General features: G+C 54.3%; 1 protein-coding gene across 3 annotated transcripts in view; it reads right to left on the reverse strand.

Annotated features, from left to right (window-relative positions):
• The window catches only part of OTOF (otoferlin), a 75,751-nt gene that overhangs the window by 21,334 nt on the left and 29,727 nt on the right, over positions 1-24,690 (reverse strand). For 2 of the 3 annotated variants that reach the window (XM_040993949.1, XM_040993951.1), the window contains exons 4-9: positions 22,965-23,064; positions 21,521-21,702; positions 9,991-10,064; positions 8,744-8,870; positions 8,312-8,366; positions 3,166-3,297 (exon numbers count right to left, since the gene is read on the reverse strand). In XM_040993949.1, the coding sequence (XP_040849883.1) occupies positions 3,166-3,297; positions 8,312-8,366; positions 8,744-8,870; positions 9,991-10,064; positions 21,521-21,702; positions 22,965-23,064 (670 nt within the window). Of the gene's footprint in view, positions 1-3,165; positions 3,298-8,311; positions 8,367-8,743; positions 8,871-9,990; positions 10,065-16,256; positions 16,302-21,520; positions 21,703-22,964; positions 23,065-24,690 lie in introns of all 3 variants that reach the window. The other variant, XM_040993950.1, reaches the window with a different exon arrangement.

Raw genomic sequence — 24,690 nt, forward strand, 5'->3', positions numbered from 1 at the left:
AGTTATAGTCAAATCTGTAGTTCTGGTGACAGGGAGAGGCTAAGGGGGAGGAACATGGAAGCCTTAGGGGTGGAGGGAGGCTCTGAAGGAGAGTGAGGGAATCCAGGCCACAGACAGGGCTCCAAGACAGCAGATTTTCTGTGGTGGTGGGCCAAGGAAGGGGTCAGGAAGAGGTTTGGGGGAGTGGCATGGGGCAGACAAGAGGACAGGGGGCTGGGCAGCTGTGGGTGAGGTGCTCAGGAGCCCCGAGGAGCCAGCTTTCAGTGACACTGTGGAGGAGAAGCTTCTGCAGATTGAAAAGTGACAGGAGCAAGTAAGGGGAGGGGAGGACAACTCCCACGTCTGTCTGTGCAAGAAGGGAAAGGAGCTGGTCCCCAGAGAGGGTTGTGGGAGTGAAGGAGGCCGCCATCCACTGACGGACAGATGCCAGACTTCCAGTTCCTGTCCTGGGCATCTGTGGGGTTTCCTGGTTGTGTTCAGGTAGTATGTGCTGGAATAAGATCCTTTGCAGTCCGGTGAGGGGCCGGGAGAAAGCAAAGATAGAGCAAGGCTGTTGGTGAACAGTGTGATGATACTGGATTCTTTGGGATGCACATGGAGAGGATCCGAGGCAAAGGGTAGCACTGATCTTAGGTGGGAGGAAGGACAGGCCTCCCCAATGCCTGCCAGAGGGGCCAGATGCATGCAGGTGGCAACCCGATGGAGCATCTCTTTTGCTATGTCCTGCTAACTGCTCCCTCTGGTGTCTTAGTGCATTTTGGAGGTCAGCCAGAAGAGGTACTTGCATTGGATAGGACCAGGGCATAGGAAGAGAAGAACAGAGCAAGCAAGCCGTGGCAGGGGCAGGAGGTGACCACAGCAAGGCAGTTGAGTGTGGAGTCTCCAGTGGGGATGACTGTCACCCCATGGGGAACATTAGGCCATGTCTGGAAACATTTCCATTGGCTACAGCTGAGGAAGAATGTTAGTTGCTACTGGCCTCCAGTGGGTGAAGCTAGGGATGCTGACCATGTCCTATCATGTCCAGGACACACCAATAGAGAATTCTCTAATTCATAGCAGCCACTGTGCTGGGTCTGAGAAACCGTGGGTCAGGAGAAACCAATAGAAATGAAATCAGAGCTACTGGGGTTTATGAAAAAGGAGGAAACTGGGACCAGGCACAAATGTAAGATGGTCCAGAGAGGAGCAGGATAGCTGGGCTTGGGGGCTGCACATGGGGCTTAGAAGCTGCCCTTCAGGCTGGAGCCAGGAGCTGAGCTATGGGGCACAGACTGTGTTGCCATTGTCTCCAAGCTCTCAATCCTCCTCCCACCCCTCGGGCTGCTCCACGTGCGATGGCCTGGTACACAGCAGGTGCTCAGCAGATGCTGATTTCTTTGCCTGGGAGACAGTCTACTCAGCCACATGCAGACCCTCCAAGTCAGGTCTGCATCAGGCTCTGAGCTGGGCCAAGGTGATGCAGGAGGCCAGAGGGGATGCAGGCATGAAGGCTCAGCCACAAGTCAGGGACAGCCTTGACCTGGAAGGGGCGGGGACACTGGAGTTGGGCCTTGCAGGGTGAGGAGGAGTGGGCAGGAGGAATTCTGGAGCCGGGAGCAGCTCTGTACCTTGGCATGCATAAGCAGTTTGAATGAAGCCTAAGGCTTGTGGGTTGGTTGCCAGATGAGCCCCACAGCCAGTTGCAGGGAGCTTGGCCTTGGCTGTGGGAGAACAAAGCCCTGTCTAAGCTAGGGATGTATCCTGTCAGATCAGGAGCCTGATGTCCCAGCTCTGCCTGGGGCTGGCCAGTGACATTCCACCCTGAGGACCTTGTGTGCTCATAGGGAAGAGGGTACAGCTGGGCCCTGGGCAGAAGTCAGAGGTATGTACAGATTTTCTCCCAGCAGGTACAGGGATGGACGCTCCCTGACCTGCCCAAGGGGAGGACATGCTTGGTCCCACGCCCTCACAGGACATGGGACATAGATGCCTCACTTGGGCCAGCCTGCGGCTGCCAGGAGAAACTAACTGGGTGTCCCCTCTGAGAAGGGGCTGTCCAGGTGTTGTGGGCTAAGGAGTTGATTAGCACTTGTTAAGCTGAGCACTTCAGGAAATGGGCTTGCAGCTGAAAGCACCTGGTCTAATCAGACTCATTGGCATCCTGTTGTTCTGTTAAAGGGCTTGGGGGAAAGAGTATATAAGGAGTAATAAAGAGAGGCTTGAGAGAGACTTCCGCCATCACTGGTCTCCTATTAGTGCCTCATCCCCAGACCCTTGTTGCGTCCACATTACTGGCTCTGCTGGCTGGAGCACCCAGGGCCCTGAGACCAAGGACTTTTTGGCTGATCTGACAGGTACACAGGCACCCTCTCACCCAAGGCTCCCACATGGAGTCTGAAAGTCAGGACACTGTGACTGTGTGGTGCCCAGAGATTGGGCTGGAGGCGGACGGCATAGGCCCCACTCCCTTCGCACCGCTCTCTGAGGTTGTGGGAAATGATCTTACATTGAGGTCTTCGGGAGATGGAACTACTGGTTCCCTGAGGTCAGCCACCTTCTGTGTGGCTTCGGTCTGCCCTAAAGGACAGGAGTAGGTTCCAATTGTTTTCTCTTGGGCACCCCAAAGTCAAGGCCAATGCCTAGACAGCCTGTGGTGGAGACTCGGCAGCTGGTAATGCACAACAGCTCCCAACTCGGTGCTTAGAGAGCCTCAGGGCTTCCTGTGTGTAGGGATTACAGTGTCTGACACCACTGAGAGAGCCAGAAGAGGCCGGGTGCCCCAGGCCTTGGGAGAGTGACTTGGGAGAGGCCTTGGGAAACTGTTTGTTGACAGTGCCAATGCCACACTGCCCCAGGCAGGCAGCTGGGACTGGGCCATGTGAGAGTGTGAGGTTTACAGCTGGAAGCACTGGGGGTGCCAGGGCTGTGTTCTTCCAGGACATGTCCCCTGGCTAGTCCAGGGTCAGGCTGGGATCTAGATTGGCATCAAAAGATCTGGCAGTGTGTGTAGTGTGCTGGCGGCTATTACAGGTTGGGGCAAAGCCATCCCTATTGGTGGCCTTCTGTGTCCTTCAAATCCTGGCTGCTGCTCCTGGCCTCACTGGCGCTCAGACCGAACTCGTCTGGAGAGTGCCACCTCTTAGTCCCTACCCCCATCACCGCAAAGGCCCTGGGGCCACTGACCTCATTGTAGTAGGGGCAGTTCGTGGACTCCTTCATGGATGTGTACTTTTTGTCGTCGCCCACCTCCACGCACACCACGGGGTCCATGTTCAAGCCCACCAGCTGCCGAGCCTCGATCACTGTGATACTGACCTGCAGGTGGGAAGAGGCCAGGTGGAAAGCTGGGTGGGGCCAGGAGCCAGAGCTGGGCAGGTGGGGCTGAAGGGTATCGGGGGGTTGGGGAGCTGGCATGGGGTCAGGAGTTATGAGCCTGGGCTCCATGCCAATCACTGCTGTGAATTTGCTGTGTGATCCTGGGCTCGACTTCTCTTTCAAAGCCTCCATTCTTGGTTCCTAAAGGGACACAGGCTGAATAGCCCCCAGGGTCAGCTCTGAGTGGAACTGGAGGGATGGGTGCTCAGGCCATGCTGCAGACCCAGCCCATCTTGCATCTGGGGATGGCACTTGTAGAGTCTCTAGGCGATGATGCCAAGTGCTGAGTTCTCCTCCTGCTTCCATGGTGCTGCCAGACCCATGGCATGAGCTCAGCAATTAAGCTTTCAGTCTCCAAGGACTTGCATTGAATTTCCTGCTCCGAGATTTCTCATTTGAAATCCTGAAGCCTGCAGGCTTTTGAGAGTAATTTGTATTTCTGGAACTGAGTCCCCTGTTCTGCACTCCCGCCCTCTCTCCTCTTGTTCAATATCTTTGGGATGGCCTGGTGATTCCTGTGTGCATTCTTCTGTGTCCTACACGTGGCCTGGGTTCCTGCCTCTGCCCTCGGAGCCTGTTTCGGTTGTTCCGTTCATTCAACAAATCTTTATTGAGCTCCTTTCTGGGGCCAGGCACTGGCAGATTGATGCAAACTCCTTCCTTTTTTGCAGCTTATTGTAAATGGTTCCTGGCTGCAGATGTCAAGTAAAAAGATTACCAGAGACTCTCACTCCCTCAAATCTCTCTGTTTTAACGAGAAGCTCAGGTGAGCAGTCTTCTTTTCTCTCTCTATCTCTAAGCTTTATTTATCATTTGAAAGGCAGAGTTATAAACAGAGGGAGAGGGGACTGGTACGGTAGCCTAGTGGCTAAAGTCCTTTCCTTGCCTGTACTGGGATCTCACATGAGCACCAGTTCATTTCCCCACTGCTCCACTTTCCTTCCAGTTTCCTGGTTGTGACCTGGGAAAGCAGCAGAGGATGGCCTAAGGCTTTGGGACCCTGTACCCGCATGGGAAACCTGGAAGAAGCTCCTGGCTCCTGGCTTTGGATCGGCTCAATTTTGGTCACTGTGGCCACTTGGGGAGTGAATCAACAAATGGAAGATTTTTCTCTATATCTCTCCTCTCTCTGTAAGTCTGACTTTCCAGTAAAAATAAATAAATAAATTGTTAAAACTTTTATTAAAAATGTGTGAAAAATGGAAAGATTAAAAAAAAAGAAAAATTAAAAGGTAAGTTTATTTAAAAAAAACAAATAGAAGGAGAGACAGAAATCTTCATCCACAGATTCACTCCTCAGTTGGCCATCCCAAATGGCCAGGTGAAGCTGGGTCCAAAGGCAGGAGCCCAGAGCTTCATCTGGTCTCCCATGCAGGTGTAAGAGGCCCAGATACTTGGGCCATCCTCTACTGTTTTCCTAGGTACACTAGCAGACAATGGAGCAGCCAGGACTTGAACCAGTGGCCATGTGGATTGGTGGTAATGAAGGTGGTGGTTTCAACAACTATTCCACAACACCAGCCTCTCTTTTCCTTCCTCTCTCTCTCTCTCTCATTTATCTATTTAGAGAAGTATATAATTTTTCTTTTCCTGCCATTTAACCATCAGTTCTCACTTGGGATTTGGAAGTCTGCTCATGGTAAAACAGAATGGACTTGGCTTTGGCCTCAGACCCAAAATGCTACCAGATGCTGAATACAGACAACCACACAACCTCCATGAGCCTCCCCAGACATCAGCTACCCAACAGGTGGTGCAAGGCTTAAGTACGCCAATGCCTAGGAAGCAGTAGAAAGCTCTACAAAACCTGAGCAATTGTTAGAGAAGCCTTGCTCCGTGGAGCTCCCTGCTTCAGTTCTGTGGCTGCTGTCTCAGCAGCCGGTGCACAGTAGTCTAGACTGTTGCATTTGGCCTCTTGAACTTGTGTTTTAACACAAAAGCCTTTCCCGGTCTTGTCTCAACCTTTACCACGGGGCTGCTTCCCAATCAGTAAGAAAATAGCTGCTAAAGCTATCTTCCACTGTGCTCATCAAAGTCTTGGAAATATTCTGCGTGCCGAGAAAAAGCCGCACACCAGAAGGAAGAAGGGAAGAAGACGCCAGCAGGATTGTTGTCAGGAAGGCAGAGAAATAGGAAATGGCACATTTAAGCATGAAGCGATTGTCAGACTGTGAAGGCTGCTGTTTCTACTTGGAATTGTGGTGCCAACAGGAGTGACGGGAAAGCCTGGGATCTGATACCCCAGAGAAGTTCAGAAACGCCCACTTCTTCAAGCAGTAAAAGAAGAACCGGGGTTGATGAACTTGGCTCTGAAGCCTTTGCTGGGAAGACAGTAGACAGAACTTGCAAGTCCATCCAGAACACTCTTTGTACAGAAGTTTACAGAGTTTGAACCTCCGTGAATCTTTGGCTGCTAAGGGTTTTACAAAATTCCATTGTTTTTTTCCCCCCACAACAAATGCTCAACAGGAAAGACTTGGACAACCCTAGGCTGGGAGTCAGACAGACACAGTCCTGGTGGGCACAGGCACCAAAGAGGAGTCCTCCCAGTGCCAGGAGCTGGTTTTGGAGACTTAGTGTGATGGCTTGGTGGCTCCCTCCATTTTTTTTTTTTTTTGCCAGGTTCCTAAGTTTCCACATCTGCCAAGGAAAGGAGCCCCAAATGGCGACAGTCATTAGATGCTCTGACACTAAAGGCAGGAGGTGTATGGAGGAGGACAGAGGTTTGAAAGATGCCAAGACAGGGAGATGGACTCCCAAGGGTGCTCTTTGCTGGTTTAGGGGAGACCCTGCAGGGGCTACTGAGCATGCCCGAGAATGGTCGCCTTAGGCATGGTGTTGGGCACAGGGGATGCTGCTCCTGTCGCCTCCCACCCCAGCCTGGCACTCTGTAAAGGGGAAATGCAATAAAGAAACACTGGATCAGGTCTTACACGCACAAGGACCCCATATGGGCACCGGTTCTAATTCTGGCAGCCCCACTTCCCATCTAGCTTCCTGCTCGTGGCCTGGGAAAGCAGTAGAGAACAGCTTGGGGTCCTGTAACCTGAGTGGGAGACTTGTAAGAGGCTTCTGGCTCCTGGCTTTGGATTGGCGCAGCTCCAGCCATTGCCACTGCTTGGGAGTAAACCAGCGGATGGAAAATTTTCCTCTCTGTCTCTCTGTATATCTGACTTTCCAATTTTAAAAAATTCTTTAAAAAATCATTGGGTCATTCCTCACAATTCCCCAGCTGGGAGGTGGGGTGGGAGGGGACTGGCCATCCTATGCGTCCTTCAGCACGGGGACTCAATTTTTCCAGGGTGGAAGATGAGGAGGCTAACTGAGCCCTGACTGGAGCCAACTGACCAGCTACCTCTCTGTGCTGCCAAGAGGAGGGACGTAGTCCCCAGGGAGTTTCAGGATGTGGGAACAATGAATGGGAAACCTATACCTCCGTCCTGGGGAGAGCCTGAGAGGAACTGTACCCTGTGACCTGCTTCTGAGGAACCCGATCTAGCTTCAGGAACACCAGTGGGGGCTGGGGGCTGGGGCCCCCCCGCCCTAGCCTTTGCCTTTACGCTGTTCCCTGGAGGCTGAGGGAGCAGGGAGGAAGTGAGGCTGTGGGCTCCTACTGGAGCCGGGGGTAGGGAGGGTGGGAGGGGAGAGCTATGAGGGAAGGGAAAACCAGAGAGGCCTGCAGGTGCACAGCTGGAGTCTGGGGTGCCAGGAGGAGGGAACAGGAAGAAACCAGCTGAGAGCTCATCAGCTGGGCAACTGGCTGGCCACCTTTGAGCCTTCCAAGTCACGTCCATGCTAAAAAGAAGTGGTTGATGACAGCTTGGCTGTCTTCTCCAGGCCTCCTTCCGGTGAGAGTCAATCTTTAGGATGGTCCCGCACCCTCCAGTCCCCCTGGTGCAGTCCTTCACTGAATCACCTGAGTGAATGGGGCCTGAGAAGTGCTGGTTTAGGGGGGACCCTGCAGGGGCTACTGATCATGTCCAAGAATGGTCACCCGAGGCATGGTGTTGGGGACAGGGGATGCCACTTCCCACCTCCCACCCCAGCCTGGCGCTCTGTGAAGGAGAAACGCAATTTAAAAAAAGAAAAACACTGGGTCAAGCCTTGCACACACAGAGAGCTTTACCCTCTGACTCTGGGACCAGGCAGAACACCCCTAGCATAGGGCCTGGAGCACTGGATGGTCCCAGCGTCTCTCAAGAGACGCCATCTCCTCTGCTACCAGTTTACAGATAACTACAAACTTTTCACTTGTACGTCAGTCTGTTATGAGTTGGGCTGATGTCAATCTATCCCCCCAGGCCTCTGGCCACTCTCGAAGAAGGGTCCAGATCCAGAGTCTGGCCCTGCAAAGCTGAGCCCAGCGCGACCTTGGCCTAGAAGCCTCCAGCCATGCCTGTCTCTCCCACCCTGTCCTCCTTGCTCCGTGGCCAGGTTCACAACCGTACAGCTGCAAACTCCTTCCTCTCACCTCTTACTCTGCAGTCGCAGAAACACATGAACAAAAGCTAAGCGTGAATTGCAGAAAATATAGAAAAGCAGAGAGAAGAAAGATCACCCGAGGTCTAACCATCTAGTGATCCCACTTGTAGCACGACAATGAACACAAAATAATAATTTTAAAAACCACACTTCTCCACAGGCTCCAATTTTAAACTATTAATCTGGTTTTGTGTGGATTTCCCAGGCCTCTTAATGGTTTTTTCAGGTCCCTCTTGCTTTATGCCGTCTAGTACCGGACACGACATGCCGGCACAGCACAGTTCTCAACCCCTCTGGATTTGCACCTGTTCACTTTGACACATCCAGGACTGCCCCCACAGCAGCAGCAAGCTTCATTTGGGAATTTCTGTTCAGGCATGGTTCTCTGCGACTCCCTAAGTCTAGGCCTCCATGGGGTCCTAGGTGCCCAGCTGGCAAGGACTTCCCCTCCCCGACCCCATTGTCCACCTACCTGGTAGTCCATGGGTCGCCCCGCACTCGGCTCCATCTTAATGTCTGGTTTTGACCTGAGCAGAAGAGGCTGTCAGCTGGGCATCAGGCGGCTGCCTCTGGGGTATAGGCAGTGGCACATGGCTGTGATCATAATCTTCAGACATTCAAAGACACTGGGCACAGTGGTACTGGCTGCCCTTAGAGCCCAACAGAGGGGATGCACTAAAGCAACAGATAGACTAAAGCAACAGTGGCCTGGGAGTGGACCTGCACTCAACAGTGCCTTTGTGGGGAGACAGGCAGAAGGGAGATACATTAGAGGGAAAGGAGAAAGGCTGAGAAAAGCTGCATTTGGGCTCTGACTCTCATCCCTTCTATCAATTTCAATCCCAGCAAGCTGGTCCTATGTGATGGGGGAGGCAGTTACGGACATGGGCTCCTGTCTGCTCACCGCTTGTTGGAGACATTGGTGGTAACTGCTGTTACAGAGGCGAGAGACATGGAGTCGGGGTCCAGCCCATCTCCCAGCTGCATGGCCAGGTGGTCGAGGTCCTCCATCTCCAGCACTGCTGGTTCGTCTGCAGAGGCACAAGAGCAGGTGTGTGTGTGTGTATGGTAGGGGGCAGTCCTGATGGTGGGCCAGTGACTCGGTTTCCCCTGTACTTTGGTGTCTAGAAAGTGGAGAATCAAATGCAAGGTATTGTTGGTAGCATCTCCTTAGCCTGCCAAGGTCTGGGCTTTGGCAGTTTTCTACCTAACTTTGGTTTTCACTGACATCATATCCAGTCTTGCTTTTCCATTTTTTCTGATTGTAATTTTGACTGTCCTTGCCTTAGGCTAAGATGTCCATGATATGCTTTGCTGAGTCAGCAAGTCTGCACTTGGTATTATCTACAAGGGGGTACCACCTGTCAGTCACATCACACACCCAACCCCAAATACTGATGGGGATGTTATGGCTTGGAAAATAAGGAACCCATGAAAACTAGTTCATGGGATTCAGGACTTAACCCCCTGCCAGTGTGAATTCAAAGGAGAAGAAGAAACAAGCATTTCAAGAAGCTGCCTTAGCAGGCTGGCTGGTGTGGACATCGGCCAGTCGCTGTCCTCTCTTCATCTAAGGGCCCTGCAGAACAGGGGCCAAGCTGACGGGGAGCGGGGATGCTGAGCGCCCCATCCACTCCATCTTCCTCTGGACTCCCACTTGGGCATAGCTGCTGTGCCCCTTCCCCAGCTGGCTGCCCAGTGAGGGGTTAGGGAGGGCCAAGTGGGCTGTCCCTGGAGCCTGGTCGCAGCCTACTGAGGAGTACCGGGAAAATGAGAGACCCTGAAACAGAGACGTGGACCAACTAGCTTCATTTTTGCTCTTGCTCTAATTAAGAAACCAGCATGCGGAGCACCATGGGCAGGCGACGCCTCCTCAACAGGCCCCCAGTCCACCCCGCTACCCACATCTTTCCCACCACAACCAGCCCCAGGTATGCGCCTTCTTAAAAGACCAAGGCTCTCTGGGCGGAGCCTGCCCTTCCATTGGCTGGCTGAGAAGCCAGGCCTGCTCAGGTGGCACTAGCTGCCCAATCTTAGGAAGGTCGGCTTGGGATCTGCCTCGGAGAGGCTCCATGGTGATCACGTGGTGAAATGTGCCTCCCCCTCTCCCTTAAAGGGCGGAGCCAGGCAGAGCTGGTGCACGTGTCCTACCTGATCTTTGGGGCTCCTCCTTGTGGGGTCGGTGCTTGCCGAGCTTCATGGCGGAGAACACGCTCCTCCCGGCTCTGTGAGGGTGGCCGCCAAGATGAAGTAGAGGGAGATGGTGCATGGAAGAAAACACACACACAAAAGCCCGAACACGGGGGAAACACATTAGAGAAAGGGAGCCGGGGATTCCAGTCCCTTACTTCCTGTCCTAATATACATTGAGGGCTTAACTTCCCGACCTGGGGGGCATGCAAGGAATTAGGGCAGAGGGAGGTCCCGCCCTCTTGGAGCCCTTCAAAGCGGGAGCAGGTGGGGGTACCCAGCATGCAGGGAAGATAGGCAGGTACTGGGAAGGGACTAGCAGCTGAAGGGCCTGGGGTCTTGTGCTTCTGGTCCTGATGTCAACCCCTTGTCCTGCTGCTCCGAGCCAGCAGCACTGAGCCTGCAGCACCTGAGAGCACCCTCCCTATCCCTGCTCCCAGCCCGCAGCTGGTTGGAAAGAAGCACCAGAAAGACAGCTGTCAGAACCGAGGGAGGGAGAGATCAGAAGGCACCGGGAGCGCAGAAGCTGGCAGGAGATAGGAGATGCTGGGCTCTGGGGTGGTCCCTGTGTTCCAAGCTTACCTTGTCTTGCTCCCACCTCTCCCGCCCCAGGATTCTCCTCAGTCCCCTGTCTGTCTCTGGTCTTGATCTTACCCTTCCAGGTGTCCCTGCCCCCTCTGGAATCCCCTTCTCTCCCCAATCCTAGAATCACACAGGTGGTCCACAGATCCTACCTCTTCCTTTGGCTTGATATGTGGTCTTGTGCCCCGGGTGAAGGGCCTTGCAGTCAGGGGGGCTGAGGGAAGGGGGCAGGGGTCCTCACTGCCCTTCGGTGATGTCCCTGAAGCCGAGCCTTTAGTTTCCCGGCACCAGGAGGGACCAGGAGCAGGATCGGCAGGGGGTGAAGCTCAGTATTCCATTACTGCATCCATATTGCATGAGCAGGATACCTGATTCCCTCTATTTCCCATTCCCCTCCTCCTGGGGGTGGCCCTGGCATCCTGGGGAGGGAGTGGGAATGCAGGGATGCCTCTGTGTTCATAGCATAGCCTATGTTCTTGGGTCTGCATCAACACCACCAGATCTCTGTGGGGTTGGGGAGACCATGGTGGCATCTGCATAGAAGTGACCTGGCATCCTCAAACCCTTCTGCCCAGAAATGGGGCTCCATCTTGTTGCCCAAACCGAGCTATAGCCTAATCCTGGGTCTTCTCTTTACTGCTTGAGTGAAGGGCAAGCCAAGCCCGGATCCCAGGTATGGGGCAGGCAAGAATCACCCACTTTCCTACGGCACAGCTCTCTGGCTTGCTCACGCTCCTGAAGGTAGGGGAGGGAAAAAGAGGTGACCGGGCGATGCTGAGGTATGCCCTGCCCAGCGCCAGGTTGTCTGGGCAGAAACAGTGGGAAGAAAGGGGCTCTCCAAAAGAAAAACAGATGACTTTGGAACTAGTTTTCAACGTTCTTCCCTTTCTAATAAGGATGCCAGTCATAGACACACACCTCAGTCATAAAACAGCCAGAAGAGGTTGCATAAATCATTGTTGAGCAACTACTAACAGGGCCAAAGGCTTTCTCACAGGCTTGCCCATTTTCTCTTGCTAGCAGGGTCCATGTGCTCCTCATTCTGCCAATGACAACACACAGGTTCCGAAAGGGGACACTCACCCCCAGGTCCCACCAGAAAGGACAGGACTGGGCTCAAAGCCCAAAGCTCCTGAGTGGCTAGTGACCAGCCCTGAGCAGCTCAATGGGCCCATTGGAATCAACATGGAGTGGCCAGAAAGGGACCACCCCGGCTGGCTGGCACCAAGCATCTTGCAGAATTTCCTCCCTGCCTGGTGCCCTCTGCATTCTGACCCCTGCGGCAGGCCCAGCCCAGGAGGGGTGACTGCTGCCGGCCTTGATGTATGTTGTGTCTTCTCAGGGGTCCTTCTTTCCTTGGGATTTTAGTTTTTCTTCTGCCCAGTCCCAGGGCTCTGCTGTTCTGGCCTGCACTGTCCAGGAGTCTCCTGGATGGATTTGTGTTTCTATGCTCACTTCCTGGCCCTTCCTGGGCTAGACCTTTCTGAAGAGTCCCCAGACCTGTGACGTGTGTGTCCTGCATGATGCTATCACCGTGGCAACCTGCTCCAGCCACAGAGCCCTCATCTTGCCCCCCTGATCCCTGAGGGTGGTGCTCCAGCATATCAGTTCAAGGTGGAGTGGACCCTCCCTGAAGAAGGCAGCTGCTCAGTGCCGGCCCAAGGGTCAAGGCCAGAGCCAGAACCAGGCACCAGGACAGTGTGGCCTTCTGACACAGGTGCCATAGACCTGCCCTGTGGAAAAGGGCCTCAGGAAATCCTTGGGCAGTTCTAAGCCTTTGAACTTGAAAGTCAGTATCTTCTATAACCTATTTAGATGTAAACATTGAGATTTTAGGGGAAAAAAATACTTCTCCTCTAACATAGCCTGAAGCAGTTTGGAGGAGACACCCTCCTCCCTTCCCCACAGGCATCTGACCGCGCAGGCTGCCTGGGTCCCTTCTGTGTGCCTGGGGCTGTCTCAGGATGCTGTGTTGGTCCCTTGAGGGGAATTACAGAGATGTGTAGCAGTGGGCATGTGTCCGAGGACTGTGCTGTGTGCTCAGTGCCTCTGGATGCTTCTTATCAATTGCTCTTCAGTTTATGGAGCTGTAGGCAGCACAGCCTGAGGCTGTCGCTGTCACTGTCAGGAGTCTTTTCCTGACCCATGGCACAACAGAGTGTCACTACAGAAAAAGGCCTTTCTGGGGCCAACAGCATGGCACGGCGACTTAAGCAGCTGCCTGTGACACCCGCATCCCATCTGAGAGCCAGTCCTGCTCCCTGCTGATATGCCTGAGAGGCAGCAGAGGCTGACCCAAGTGCTTGGGCCCCTGCCGCTCATGTGGGAAACGTGGATGGAGTTCCAGGCTCCCCAGTCCTAGTTCTTGTGACTGGGGAGTAAACCAGAAGATTTCTGTCTCCTTCTCTGTTTATAACTTTGTCTTTCAATTAACTGACTAAATAAATAAATACCAAAGGGGCAGGGGAAAACCAAGTAGCCCTGTCTGTCTTCTCGCTCGCTGCACGGCTCTCCACAAGGAGTCTCCCTGCTGCTCTTGATTGAATTAAATATTAACATCAGCAGGGAATTTTGGAGCTTTTCCATTTGTCTTAAAGACATGGATTAAAAAAAAAAAACTGCAATTCTTTGGTTAGGTTTCATTGTAGTGAGTTGTTTTTTAAGGAAAAAAAAATTCGGAATTTGGTCTAGCTGGATTTTCTAAAGATAGACTGCTGAAGAAATAGACTTGGAAAGCAAGCCAGCAGGCCTCGGAGTGCATTATGCCAGCCACGTGCTCCTGACTGATGGCTGCATCACAGCATGGAACACGGCAACCAGGGCCGGCAGCCACTCAGGGTCCTCTGGGGGGTCGGAGCCACGTGCAAGTTTATTACAGGTGGAGTGATACGCACCTGTGGTCTAGAGGAAGCCCTGGAGAGAGGATCTTAAGGTGATTTTACTCTGTGTGATCGTTTCATCCGCACAGCTCTGGAGCTCTCGCTCGCTCCTGGCTCAGGTTTAGATGTCTGTCATTGTGGTGCTGTGATGCGTGCTGTGCCCTAGAAGAGAACCTTGATTCACATGGACTTGGGGATGTTCACCCCACTATATTAGTCCTCTATCAGCTCTGCTAACTGGAGTCCACACATTATTCTGGAAGTGAGGACTTAAAAGGGGAGTGCCTGCAAATGGCCATGCCTGCTCACTATCCAGGGCGGCACATGTGGGAACTGTCTAGGTTTGTTAGCTCAGAGATCAGTGCATCGTGGTAGACAAAGTCTGGGGACCTGTGTGGTGGTGTAGCATGCTAAGCTTCTACCTGCAGCACTAGCATCCCATGTGGGTACCAGTTTGTGTTCTGGCTGCTCCACTTCCAATCCAACTCCCTGGTGATGGAAAGCAGCAGAGGATGGTTCAAGATATTGGCCCCTGCACTCACATGGAAGACCTGAAAGAAGCTCCTGGCTTTTGGCTTCAGATTGGCCCAGTTCTGGCAATTGCGGCTATTTGGAGAATAAGCCAGCAGATGGAAAATCTCTCTGTATAATTCTGACTTTCAAATAGAATAAATAAATCAAAAGCAAACTCTGACCTTGAGGAGTTGGGCTGTAGTCCTTCCAGCAATCATTGAGACTCCACGATGTGTTCTCCAAGTGCCCCTTTGGTGGGCTTACTTTTTTGATTTGTCCGCACCCCAAGTCTGGTTAATTTTATAGGGGTCTATACAAGAGCATGCTAGATTTCAGTTTGTCCCTAATAGCCTCTCACAGGACAGGCTGATCCTTCAGGGGAGAACCGTTCTGTCTCTGGCCTGTTTGCACCTGTGCCTGTGTCGTACCACGGACTCAGGAGACCTCACGTATTTGTTCCAGCCCCAGGACCACCAGGAAAGCTGGCTCCTCCGTTCTCCCCAGTGGCTCAAGCAAACAGCTTTGTGAACATCTGTTTCCCAACCTGTCCTCAAATTCCACAGATGCACATGGAACACGCATAGCTTTGTGGCTTGAATCTGAAGTTTTCCCTACTGTGACTTAAACCTGTTTTCCTGTACCTCCCCTCGGTAGAGACAGAAATGGACCAGCTTTGCCACACAGAGATGCAAAAACTGCTCCCACAGTTTCCCAGGCTGGAGGATTTTTGTTTGTTTAATTTCTTCTTAGAAATTTCCATGTTCCTATTCTTTAAATAGACCTAAACACTACCATTCAAACAATAATAATCCTACAGGACAATCTGTCTTGTATGTTAATTGAGATAGCAAGAAATTAGGTTGCGGAAGGACTAGGAGCTTTGAGTCTGCCGTGGGCCTACTATGTGCTAGTGCTGGACAGCACCTCTGACTCTAGCTAGGGCCAGTCACAGGGACCAGGCCAGTGTGAACGCTTTGTGGGTCTGCCCCAGGACAGACTGGGGGACTTTGAGTAGAGAGCCTGGGGAAGGGCAGGGTGCTTAGGCCTCATGAGTACTTCAAAAAGTTAATGGAAAATGGAATGAGAAAGTTAGTTGATTTTGGCACAGAAATCTCCCAAGTTTGTGCACTGTTCCTCCACAGGCTGCATTCTCCAGGGATATTCTGAAGACATGGAAGATTTAACAGCCCTGAGTCTATGGGAGACTTCGGCCTTTGAGTTCTCAAGAGGACCCCCAGCTTGGTATCCCCACCACCCCAGCCTGCCCCAGGGCTCTGGATCCCTCTCTAGGCCTAGACACAGTGCTTTTGCTTGTGGATAATGAGCGAGGGAGCGGTGAGTTGTCTGAGATTTTTATATAAGCTCATTGCATGCCCATGGCCCATGGGACCCACTGTGCATGCAAGCCTGGTGTTGCCATGGTACCCTCGTGTGAGTTAGCTTGAACGTTCAGAGCAATCCACCACCATCTCTCTGGGGTTCAGTTCCCATCTGGAAAATGAAATCTATACTACACTTGGCTTTTCAGCCATTGTTGATGGGTTTAGAGAATTAAGTTCAGGATATACCCAAGAGCTCTCAACTTTCGGACGCCCTGTGAATTTAATTCCAGCTTCATCTCTGACCATGGGCTGCATGTTGCCCCTCTCTGGGACTCACATAGGTCACCAGCAGAGGAAGTTGACTGGGTTCTCTCCACCCTGGGGTCTCCTCCTCGCGTCCCCACCACCTGGTCATGTGGGCAGGCGTGGCTCCTGCTGCCATGTGAATTCTCCCATGATGCTCCCAGCCGGTCCAGCCCCTCCTCGTTCCTCTCCCAGACAGCCCTGATCTTGCCCTCTCTGCAGGAACTGTTTGGGGACATGGGGATGGGAGGACCACCCCAGGGCTCACCTCTCCTTAGCATCCTAGATGTTCATGCTCTGGGCCAGCCTGCAGCTATGCAGTGCCCAGAATTCATCCTTGGATGTGCATCTCTCGCTGTCCAGCCCCAACCCCTGCCTTGACTGGAGGGCTAGAGCCATGAAGGGGGTGGGTGTCCTCGCTTCTCATGCCCTTCCCGACCCTTTACCCCTCCCCACCTCTCAGGGAAGCCTTAAGAAGTTGAGCAGGGCAGTGGAGGAGAAGCAGGATGCGAAGAGGAGAGAGTGGGATCAGAAGGCCCCAGCCCAGCCCCATGCCAGCTGGAGAAACCTCCCTCGCCTGCGTGCCCCTGCCAGCCCCACCAGGACTGCCCTGGCCTGGGACACCTACTTGTGCTCGCCATCTCTGCCTCCCTTGGTCTTCTCTCTGCCTTTGCTGAGTAGGGGGAAGAAATGAGGAGATAAGGGGATGTGTGAGAGAAGGTGTGGCCCAGAGACCCAGCAGCCTCAGCCCTGGCTCCAGTGACCCCCGTGTTCCTGAAGACCCCAAAGCCCACAGCCTTTAGCTACAGCCAGTCTGGGCCTGTGGGCAGGGTTCAGTGGTCTCAGGCTGTCTCAGGCCCACACCCTGGTGATGCAGCAGCCTCAGAGCATCCCCAGATTTCCTGAACCCCAGGCTGGGTCTATGGATTCCAGAATGTGGGTGGCAGGTTCCTCAGGGAAGAAAAGAGTGGGTGAGCCTGGCCACCCTGAAGGCTGTGACCCCCTGCTTCCCCGCACCCAATTCAGCCAAGAGGAACACAGAGGCAGAACCTGAAATGAGAGAATGAAGGAGGCCAGGGAGGCAGAAAATCTTTCTAGAATGTCCTCTTAAGTCTTTCCCAATGTTATAATGCAGATGAAGACCATACACTGAGTAGCAAGAAAAAATTGTTTCCTTTCCTTACACAATGGCTGGCACAGGGCTTACCCAGGTAGCTTTGGCTCAAAACCTGGGCAGTTGGGCAGGGACCCAAGGCCTGGACAGGGGCACAGCTGAAGTGCAGCCTGGCTAGGTAGCCTTCAGGAACCACTGGTTTGGTCTCTGGCTACCCAAGCCAGGTGAGAGCCCTGAGCAGAGAGCAGTTCCCTGCAGAGCAGTGTGAAGAAGTCCACAGCCCTGCCTTGGCTGGTTGGTCTCAACGTGCAGTCCAGGCTCCCCTCCCCTTAGCATCTTCTCCATGCAGGGCTCCCCAGGGTTTGCCTCTGTGTGGCCCCCTGGGGAGCTCCACTGTTCCCACTTCCCCCTATCCCGCCCCAGCCTCATTAATCCCAGCAGGGCTGCCTTTCTCTGAATTCTCATACCGGGTTTTCACTTCCTGAAGAATTCTAGGGTTCTGGGAAATTTGAAAAGCTCTTCAGTAGAGGAGCCAGAGAGGGAGTGGGAGAGGTTGGGTTCACCCAAAGGGACACCCCCACATCCTCCCCATGCCTGCTCTGTCCCCTCCTCCCATGCTGTAGGTTGCTGGGCAGGGAAGGAGACACATGAAGATGCCCCCACTTCCTGTCCAGGTGAAGAAATGGGGAAGGAACAGGACTGTCCATCTCAACCAAAAGAGGAACCTTTCCTATTTACCCAAGCCATGTGAGTCCTGCCTCTGACACTAGCCATAACTGTGAGGCCCTGTCTTCCAACCTGCCCACCATCCTGGAGGGGCCTCATCCTCACCCTGTGCTCCCGATGAGGCTCCAAGGCTCAGCCTGCCCATGGCCCCTGGCAGACAGGCAAGGACCTGGATCATGAGCGTGGTGCCAGGTTTTCCTGGGACACCTGTGCGCACATGCCCAGCTGTCCTAGCCCTGGTGTGGAGTGTGGAACATGGCTTTCCTAGGTCTCCCCTGGGATGGAAGAATGACCCACTTTGAGGACAAGATGAGTGAGACCAGACAGACAGCGGCACAGCTGGGAGCCCTGCTGCCTTCCTGGGGTCACTGGAGATGGGGGTGGCCATGAAGGAGGAGGAGAAGGGGTCAACAAGCAGTGAGGGGGAAGGAGGACCAGGCCCAGAGGAGAACACAAGAGGGGAGAGGGAGGAGAGAGTGCAGGGCACAGGGAAGCCAGGGAAAGGCCCACGGCTTGGGTGCTGAGCCACAGGGTCAAGGTGGGCTCCTCTGTGTTTGTTTCTAAGATGTGGCTTCTGGGCCTGGGAGCAGCACCCCAAACTGCATGGTGTCATGCATGGAATGTGCATATAAATACACAGCTACCCAGGCACGCGTGTGCGTGTGTGTGTGTTCAGGACCCAAGGCTCCTTTCTCTCCAGGAGCTGGCACAGATGCTTGCTGGCACACAGGGCCCAAAGCCCAGGTTCTGTGCTTCTGAGAACCATGCCTACAGGGAGCACCTTCTTTCCTCCCCTGCCACAAGGACAGCCTGGAGAGGTAGGGGTGAGTAATGAAGATCCCTTGTTCCTGTTGCGGCACTATTTGCAGAGTCCTTGGAGGAGCTGAGAAGGGGTTTACTCACAGCTCAAATCTCAGAGCTGGAAAAGTTGGGGGTTGGGTGGCTAGGTGTCTGTGAAGAAGAGGAGAAAAGGAAGGAACCCTGGTTGAGCACCTGCCACATGCCAGCCCCTTCCTTTAATTCCAATGCTCCTGTGCTCATCTGGTGGGAGTGGAGCTCTGCATGTGCCCTTGCACTGCCTGGCCTCCTGACTCATTCTGGGGGCTCTAGGGTAAAGAACTTGCAGGGGTGTGAGGCATCCTGCTTGGGGGATGGGGACAGGAGAAGGTGCCCAGATGCCTGGCATTGCACAGGGCTTAGGAAGGATGGAGGGGCAGTGGGAGGGCTAGGGGCTTCTGGGCAGAGCTGTGGCTAAGGAAAATGGGGGGACCTTGGGCGTTTGGGGGATGACAGAGGCAGAGCCCACAGAGGGCCCTTCCAGCTTGTGTACCTCACAGGAGCTGAGAGGTGAGGTCTACACCAGCCCTTCTGCAAACCAGCTGAGCCCAGGGTGAGGTCAGGAGGAAAACAGGTGAGGTCTGGGAGAAACAGGTGCAGGCTGGGGCAGGTGGCTAGAATCCAGTTAGGGGGCAGGGGGTGGGGGGGGGGCGGGTGTGTGTGTGTGTGTGTGTGTGTGTGTTCGGGGAGTGTTGGATTGCAAAAACTCTAGATATGGGGGGTCCTGTGCAGGTAAGACTGGTCTCAAGAAGCTGGGGTCTTCTGCATTTGAATTCTGGTTGCCTGCCTCAGGCTGTGTATTAAAGTGCACAGAGGTGCTGAGGAGACCCTGGGAAGTTGGCTTCACAGGACCCCTAGCCTGGGTGCTCCTCTTCCCCTCCTCCTCCTGCCTGCCAGCCCCTGGTGGGAAGGCCAATCCCCTTGTGGGCCCATAGCTTCAGCCAAGCATGAGCAATACAAAACCCTACTGCTGGCCAGCAGCAGTGGCTCACCTGGTCCCTGACCAACAGCATCTATGCCTCCCCAGTCTATGAGGTGAAAATGGGAGGGAGTGTGGACTGAGTGTCTCCAGGCAGGTGCTTAGCAGGCCCCTCCCAGGAACAGCAGGGAGGCTGATGTTGGGGGCAGGCATCCTTTGGGCATCCACACCCCTGTCCTCCAGAGCCTGGAGGATGCATGGCTAAGCTGGGCAGGGGATGGGGAGATGACATCCATTCCCAAGGGACTCTCATGCCTGGGTAGGGAGCTTCAGTGGCAGCTGGGGAGAGGGCTCAACCCTACGTGGGGGCAGTGACACCTGCAGGCCAGGGATCTGGGTGCAGTTGTCATCCTCTCCCAACTGCCAAGTGTCTCCCCCTGCTCTGTTTCCTGCTGTGCTCGTGAAGATGGGCACAAGGGGGGGTGCCAGGTCATGGTGCCAGTAAGAAAGGAGGAGTCCTCAGCTGTGCGGTCCTGGGGCCCACAATGTTCTGGAGTCCCCTGGGTATGTACGTTTTGTCTTGTTTTGTCTGGGAATTGCAGCCTGAGCCGCAGCTGCTTCAGGATCAGCTGCTCCAAGCTGCCGGGGGCTCCCAGGAGAGCTACGCTCTGTGGATCTGGGCCGATGTCACAGCTGCAGAACCCTCTCCTCTGCCTGGCCCAGCAGGGCAGACAATGTCCCTGGTAGTGACACAGGAAACTTGGCACTCTTCTCTCTGTAAGTCTTGGAGCTTATATGACTTCCTCTACAGGTCTCAGAAAGCCCTTGTTTAGAGACCCCTTACCCCACAGCCTCCCCTCTCTGCCCATGCTAGGCCTTTCTTTAAAGGATAGGGGGCCCCATCAGTAGCAGTGCCCCCTTGTCATGCCTCTGTTCCTTTTATCACTGCCAGCCCTGTTCCTGACCCTGGCCCCCTACAAAGAACATGTCACCAGCAGTCCCATAGACAGTACCCCACTCCACATTCAACCTGTCCTTCTCTGGCCCCTCCAACAATGACAGAACGGTGGAGAGAGGGCTCCAGGGATTGCCTGAGGCAGAGCTGGCCCTCAGGCCACTGGGCCTCTAAGATGGAGTGGTCAGGTCCCTGCCAGCCCAAGGTAGGCACTGTGCTGTGCTTGGCTCAGGCCCGGTCACTTGGACCTTGCTGCTCTGCCTCTGCCACCTGGTGCCTCCGGGTGTTTTAGCAAGCTTTCCTGTGAGAGTAGAGGAAAGTGGTTCCAGTGTAAGAAAAAAAAAAAAAAAACACATCCAGGCCCAGCGTGGTAGCCTAGTGGATAAAGTCCTCGCCTTGCAAGCACCAGGATCCCATATAGGCCCTGGTTCTCATCCCAGAAGCCCTGCTTCTCATTCAGCTCCCTGCCTGTGGCCTGGAAAAGCAGTTGAGGATAGCTAAAAGCCTTGGGACCCTGTACCTGCATGGGAGATCTGGAAGAGGCTCCTGGCTCCTGGCTTCAGATTGGCACAGCTCCAGCCATTATGGCCACTTGGGGAGTGAATCATCGGATGGAAGATCTTTCTTTCTGTCTCTCCTCTCTCTATATCTGACTTTCCAATAAAAATAAAATAAATCTTTAAAATAAAAAAAAAAAAGAAAAAAACCCCACATCTGATCAGTTGGAAAACAATACCTCAGTCTTGGGTTTTTCTAGCCAGGAGCCGAGTCAGCTTGTGCTGTTGGGAAGCCAAGTCATGGGGGATCCTGAGATGCCCTCTCACCTCCCGGGGACCCTGGCAGCCATGTACAATGCTGGCCTGGCTGGGCCTAGGTTCCATCCCTCTGGGCTCAAAGAGGAAGACAATTAGCTGTGTCTTCCTTTTTTAAAAAAAAAACCCAAAAACAAAAATTGAGCATTGGAATGACCAGTCCTGGACCACCTCCTGCCATCTGTGTGCAGTGTGGGAACCCTGGGTCCCCAGGGATGAGAGTTGGCACCTCTGGGCGTTGAACCAGATAAGCCAGAACTCCCGTCCCCTTCTTCTATCCTCTGAGGAAGGCAGGTGGTCTTGGCCTTCCTTCTCATTTCCAACCCACCCTCCCGGGCCTTCTCCCTGGGCTGGGGGTGCCTGGTTGAGCTCTTGTGCCTGCCTCAGGGAGCAGAAATGCCCTCCACCTCTCCTGGGTCCCTTCAGTGGTGAAGATCTGCACATGAGCTCCTTCAGGCCTGCAGGGGCCAGTTGGGAGAGGGGAGGCCTTTGGCAAACTACTGGTCTTTCTGGGGGCTCGGCCTGTTACCTGCGGAAGCTCTTCTCGCCAGGAGGCCGGGAGCTGGGCCGGGAGCCAGGCAGCAGGCCGTCCGTCTCCTGGCTGTCCTTCTCTTCCTCTTGAAGAGACTCATCCCCCAGAAAGTCCCCATCGTCCCAGGAGCCCATTGTGCCATCCACGGCCTGGTACCGGACCTCCACACTCAAGCTGGTCTGTAAGGAGAGGGGTGTGGTAGTGAACAGCTGAGGTGACAGTCTCTGCTGCCACTGGCCACTGTGCAAAAGGAACCACAAGCTGTTCTTCCATCTCTCACCCACCTGGGGAGGGCACACTGCATGTTCTCCCCTTCCCACCAGCCCATGTGCCAAAGAGGACATGCCAGAAGACTGGCAGGTGCAGATCAGCTTCCTGGGAGCCAGCTGCACTTGGTCACCTCCTGTCTTAGAAGTAGGGCTGCCAGGAAATGGGCCGGAGTGCGCACAGTGTGCCCATGGGAGGGGACCATGGGCCTGGACTCCTTTTGTAGGCATGGGGTCAACATCCGCCAGCCCACCCCTGACCCCCATCCTCATCTGACCCCCATCCTTCCTGTCCTGGAAGGGAGGGGACCTTGGGGGTGCCCAGGGCTTGTGCACTGGGAGGAAGTACAGCAGCAAGGCTGGGCACAGGTGCGACCACTGAAAATCCTGATTGGCCTTTTGCTCTATCTCCTTGGGTTACTTCCTCTCCTTTCAGCTCACCAGCCCACCCGCCCCCCACAGGGCATAGGGAAGGCTCCCTTTAGAACTTTCTTTAGCCCACCTGGGCAACAGGGGTCCCCCTTTTTCACAGGCCTGGAGGTGTCTTGCCCCTAGTGCCTGGGGAAGGGGAAGGTATGTGTACTTTCTGGACCTGTTTCTGGCAACAGTGGAGCAGGCAGACCTCCAGGATGCCTTTGTGGGAACACATGCTCAGGGCTCACGGGCAATGCAGCACTCATGCCACGCATGCCTGCTGAAGGCTGAGCTGTGTGACCCATGCATGGGAAACTGAGGTTCCTGCCTGCCCAGAGTGTCCTGTCTTGGAGAGAAGCCAGATGAGCGGCATGAAGACTATACTCTGGGGAGGCCAGCAGGTCTCAGCCAGCCGCTAGGTGATGCGAGAAGCTTCTGAAGTGATACCTAAGCCACGTCCAAATAGAAGGACCACTGATGGAAGAGAGGGTGTCACCAGCACCCTTCCCTGGGCGTCTCTCTGCAGGAAGGGTGGGGTATCCACTCCAGGACAGCAGAACCCCACATGCTGCAGGGACTCCATCCTGGCTTTCACACAGAGCAGCTCCAGGAGTGGGACCCTGGTCTCCCCGTCTTGCTGCCTCCCAGGCCAGGCACACAGAGAGTTCCTGAGGTCACCCAGGTGTAGGGCAGAGGCAGGGGACGCAAGCTCCCAGGCCACCCCTCCCTGTGGGACAGCTCAGGGACTCTGGGCGTCCCACCTTGATGATTGCATTATTGTCATCCATCAGCGTGTCCGTCACCTCCACATGACTCTGCTCCACCACCTGCTGTAGCACCATGCGGAAGGTCCCAATGAGCCTGGAAACACAGAGGGATGAAAAGTGGGGCTGGAGTGAAGGGCAGGGCAAGGCTGTGATTGGCTAGGTTGAGTGTATCAGGATGGGGCAGGCAGGTGCATTGGTGGAGGCTCCAGGCTGGGATAGGAGAAGCCTCTCCAACTCTCCCTGCTTCCATACCCAGCTTTGTGTCAGTCGCGTTTCCCTTTTGGTGGTGGGGGGGTGGCTCTGAGGGACAGTGGCTCTCTGAACTGTGGGGGCCAAGGTGGCAAGGACTCTAGCTCTAGCTGAGTCCCTGAAGAGCAGCTTCCAGATGCCCAGTGTGGGTATTGCTGGGGGAGGGCCAAAGCTCCTGGAGACACAGGTAAGCTCCCTCCCCTGTCCCTAGCTGCGACCACAGCATCCACCCCTTTACCAACATGCATGGCTCGTTCATCCCACATCTGCAGCCTGTAAACTCCTGGAGGCAAGGGCTCACGCTGCTGCAGAATTCCCATGTTCCCAGCAGTAGAGAATGGATGGGCAGCATGATGACGTGTTGAAGGACATGGTCTTGGGGCAGAGAGGCAGACTCAAGTCCATGAATTGCCTGCTTTTTGGGTGATTTAGCTAAGTGTTTGTATGCTTGGTTGCCTCAGAAAACAAACAGGAACCCCTCCTTCATGGGGTTGTGGTGTGGGGGCTCCCTGAGCAGCTCTGTTAGGGCTCACTGGAGTCCCAGCCCAGGTCAACCAGTGTTACTGATGCCATGGCTCTCTCAAGTGGCAGTCGGTGGGCAACCACTGATTTTTCCCATCTGCTAGACATCTGCTGGCTGAATAAATGAACCACAGTGGGTGGTCAGTGTATGCTGATGGAGTTGACTGGAACCCATCTCATCCTATGGCTAGAAGTCTGTTGCTTGGGAGATGGCAGAAAACTACCTACAGTGCTTCCATATGGGGTAGATTAAAGCTTGCAACCCACTCCCAGCTGGAGGGAGGAAGGCTGGGGGGACAATCCACAGGGTGGAGGGGGGTGAAGAGGAGTGTGGTAGCCCTGCCTCCTTTGGTTTTTCTCAGACTTCACCTTAAACAGAGCCATCTGGAGGTTAGACTCATACACAGGACATGCTGGCCAGAGGTCTGTGTCCCCCCACCACAATCTCTAGCTCCCACCACGGGCCATGTCAAGCTTTTAATGTAAATCAGTGAACTCACAGCCAACTGAGCCAACTGGGTCAGAGTACTGATCTTGTCCCAGAACGATGGTTGAGAAACAGGGATGGGGTGCAAGAACGTGTTTCCAGCCCATGTTGTGATGCTGGCACAGAGAGCACCATCAAGCTGTCTGTTCTACATCATCGCTTGCTCATGGCTCCTCAGGCCACTGCTCATGTCTTCCTGTTCTTGGATGCTCAGGATTGCAAAGGGAGGTTGGATCAGAGGGATGTTGCAATGTGACCAGACACCTCCAGGGGGCAAGGGAGAGCTGTTCCCACCAGGTATACTCAGAAGGTGCTCCTCCTGAGCTTCAACAGTCTCTGCCCTTGAACTTGGGGGCTTGGCCAGCTCTACTTTCAGGACCAGGTGGGAGAGATCCTTCCTGACACAGGCTCCCAGATTCTGTGAGACTGCCTGGTGACCTTGATGGTGACAGGGATGAAGAC

This window comes from Ochotona curzoniae, unplaced genomic scaffold, assembly GCF_017591425.1.
Source record: "Ochotona curzoniae isolate NIBS_2020 unplaced genomic scaffold, NIBS_Ocur_1.0 contig_883, whole genome shotgun sequence".
In the NCBI taxonomy this organism is placed as follows: domain Eukaryota; kingdom Metazoa; phylum Chordata; class Mammalia; order Lagomorpha; family Ochotonidae; genus Ochotona; species Ochotona curzoniae.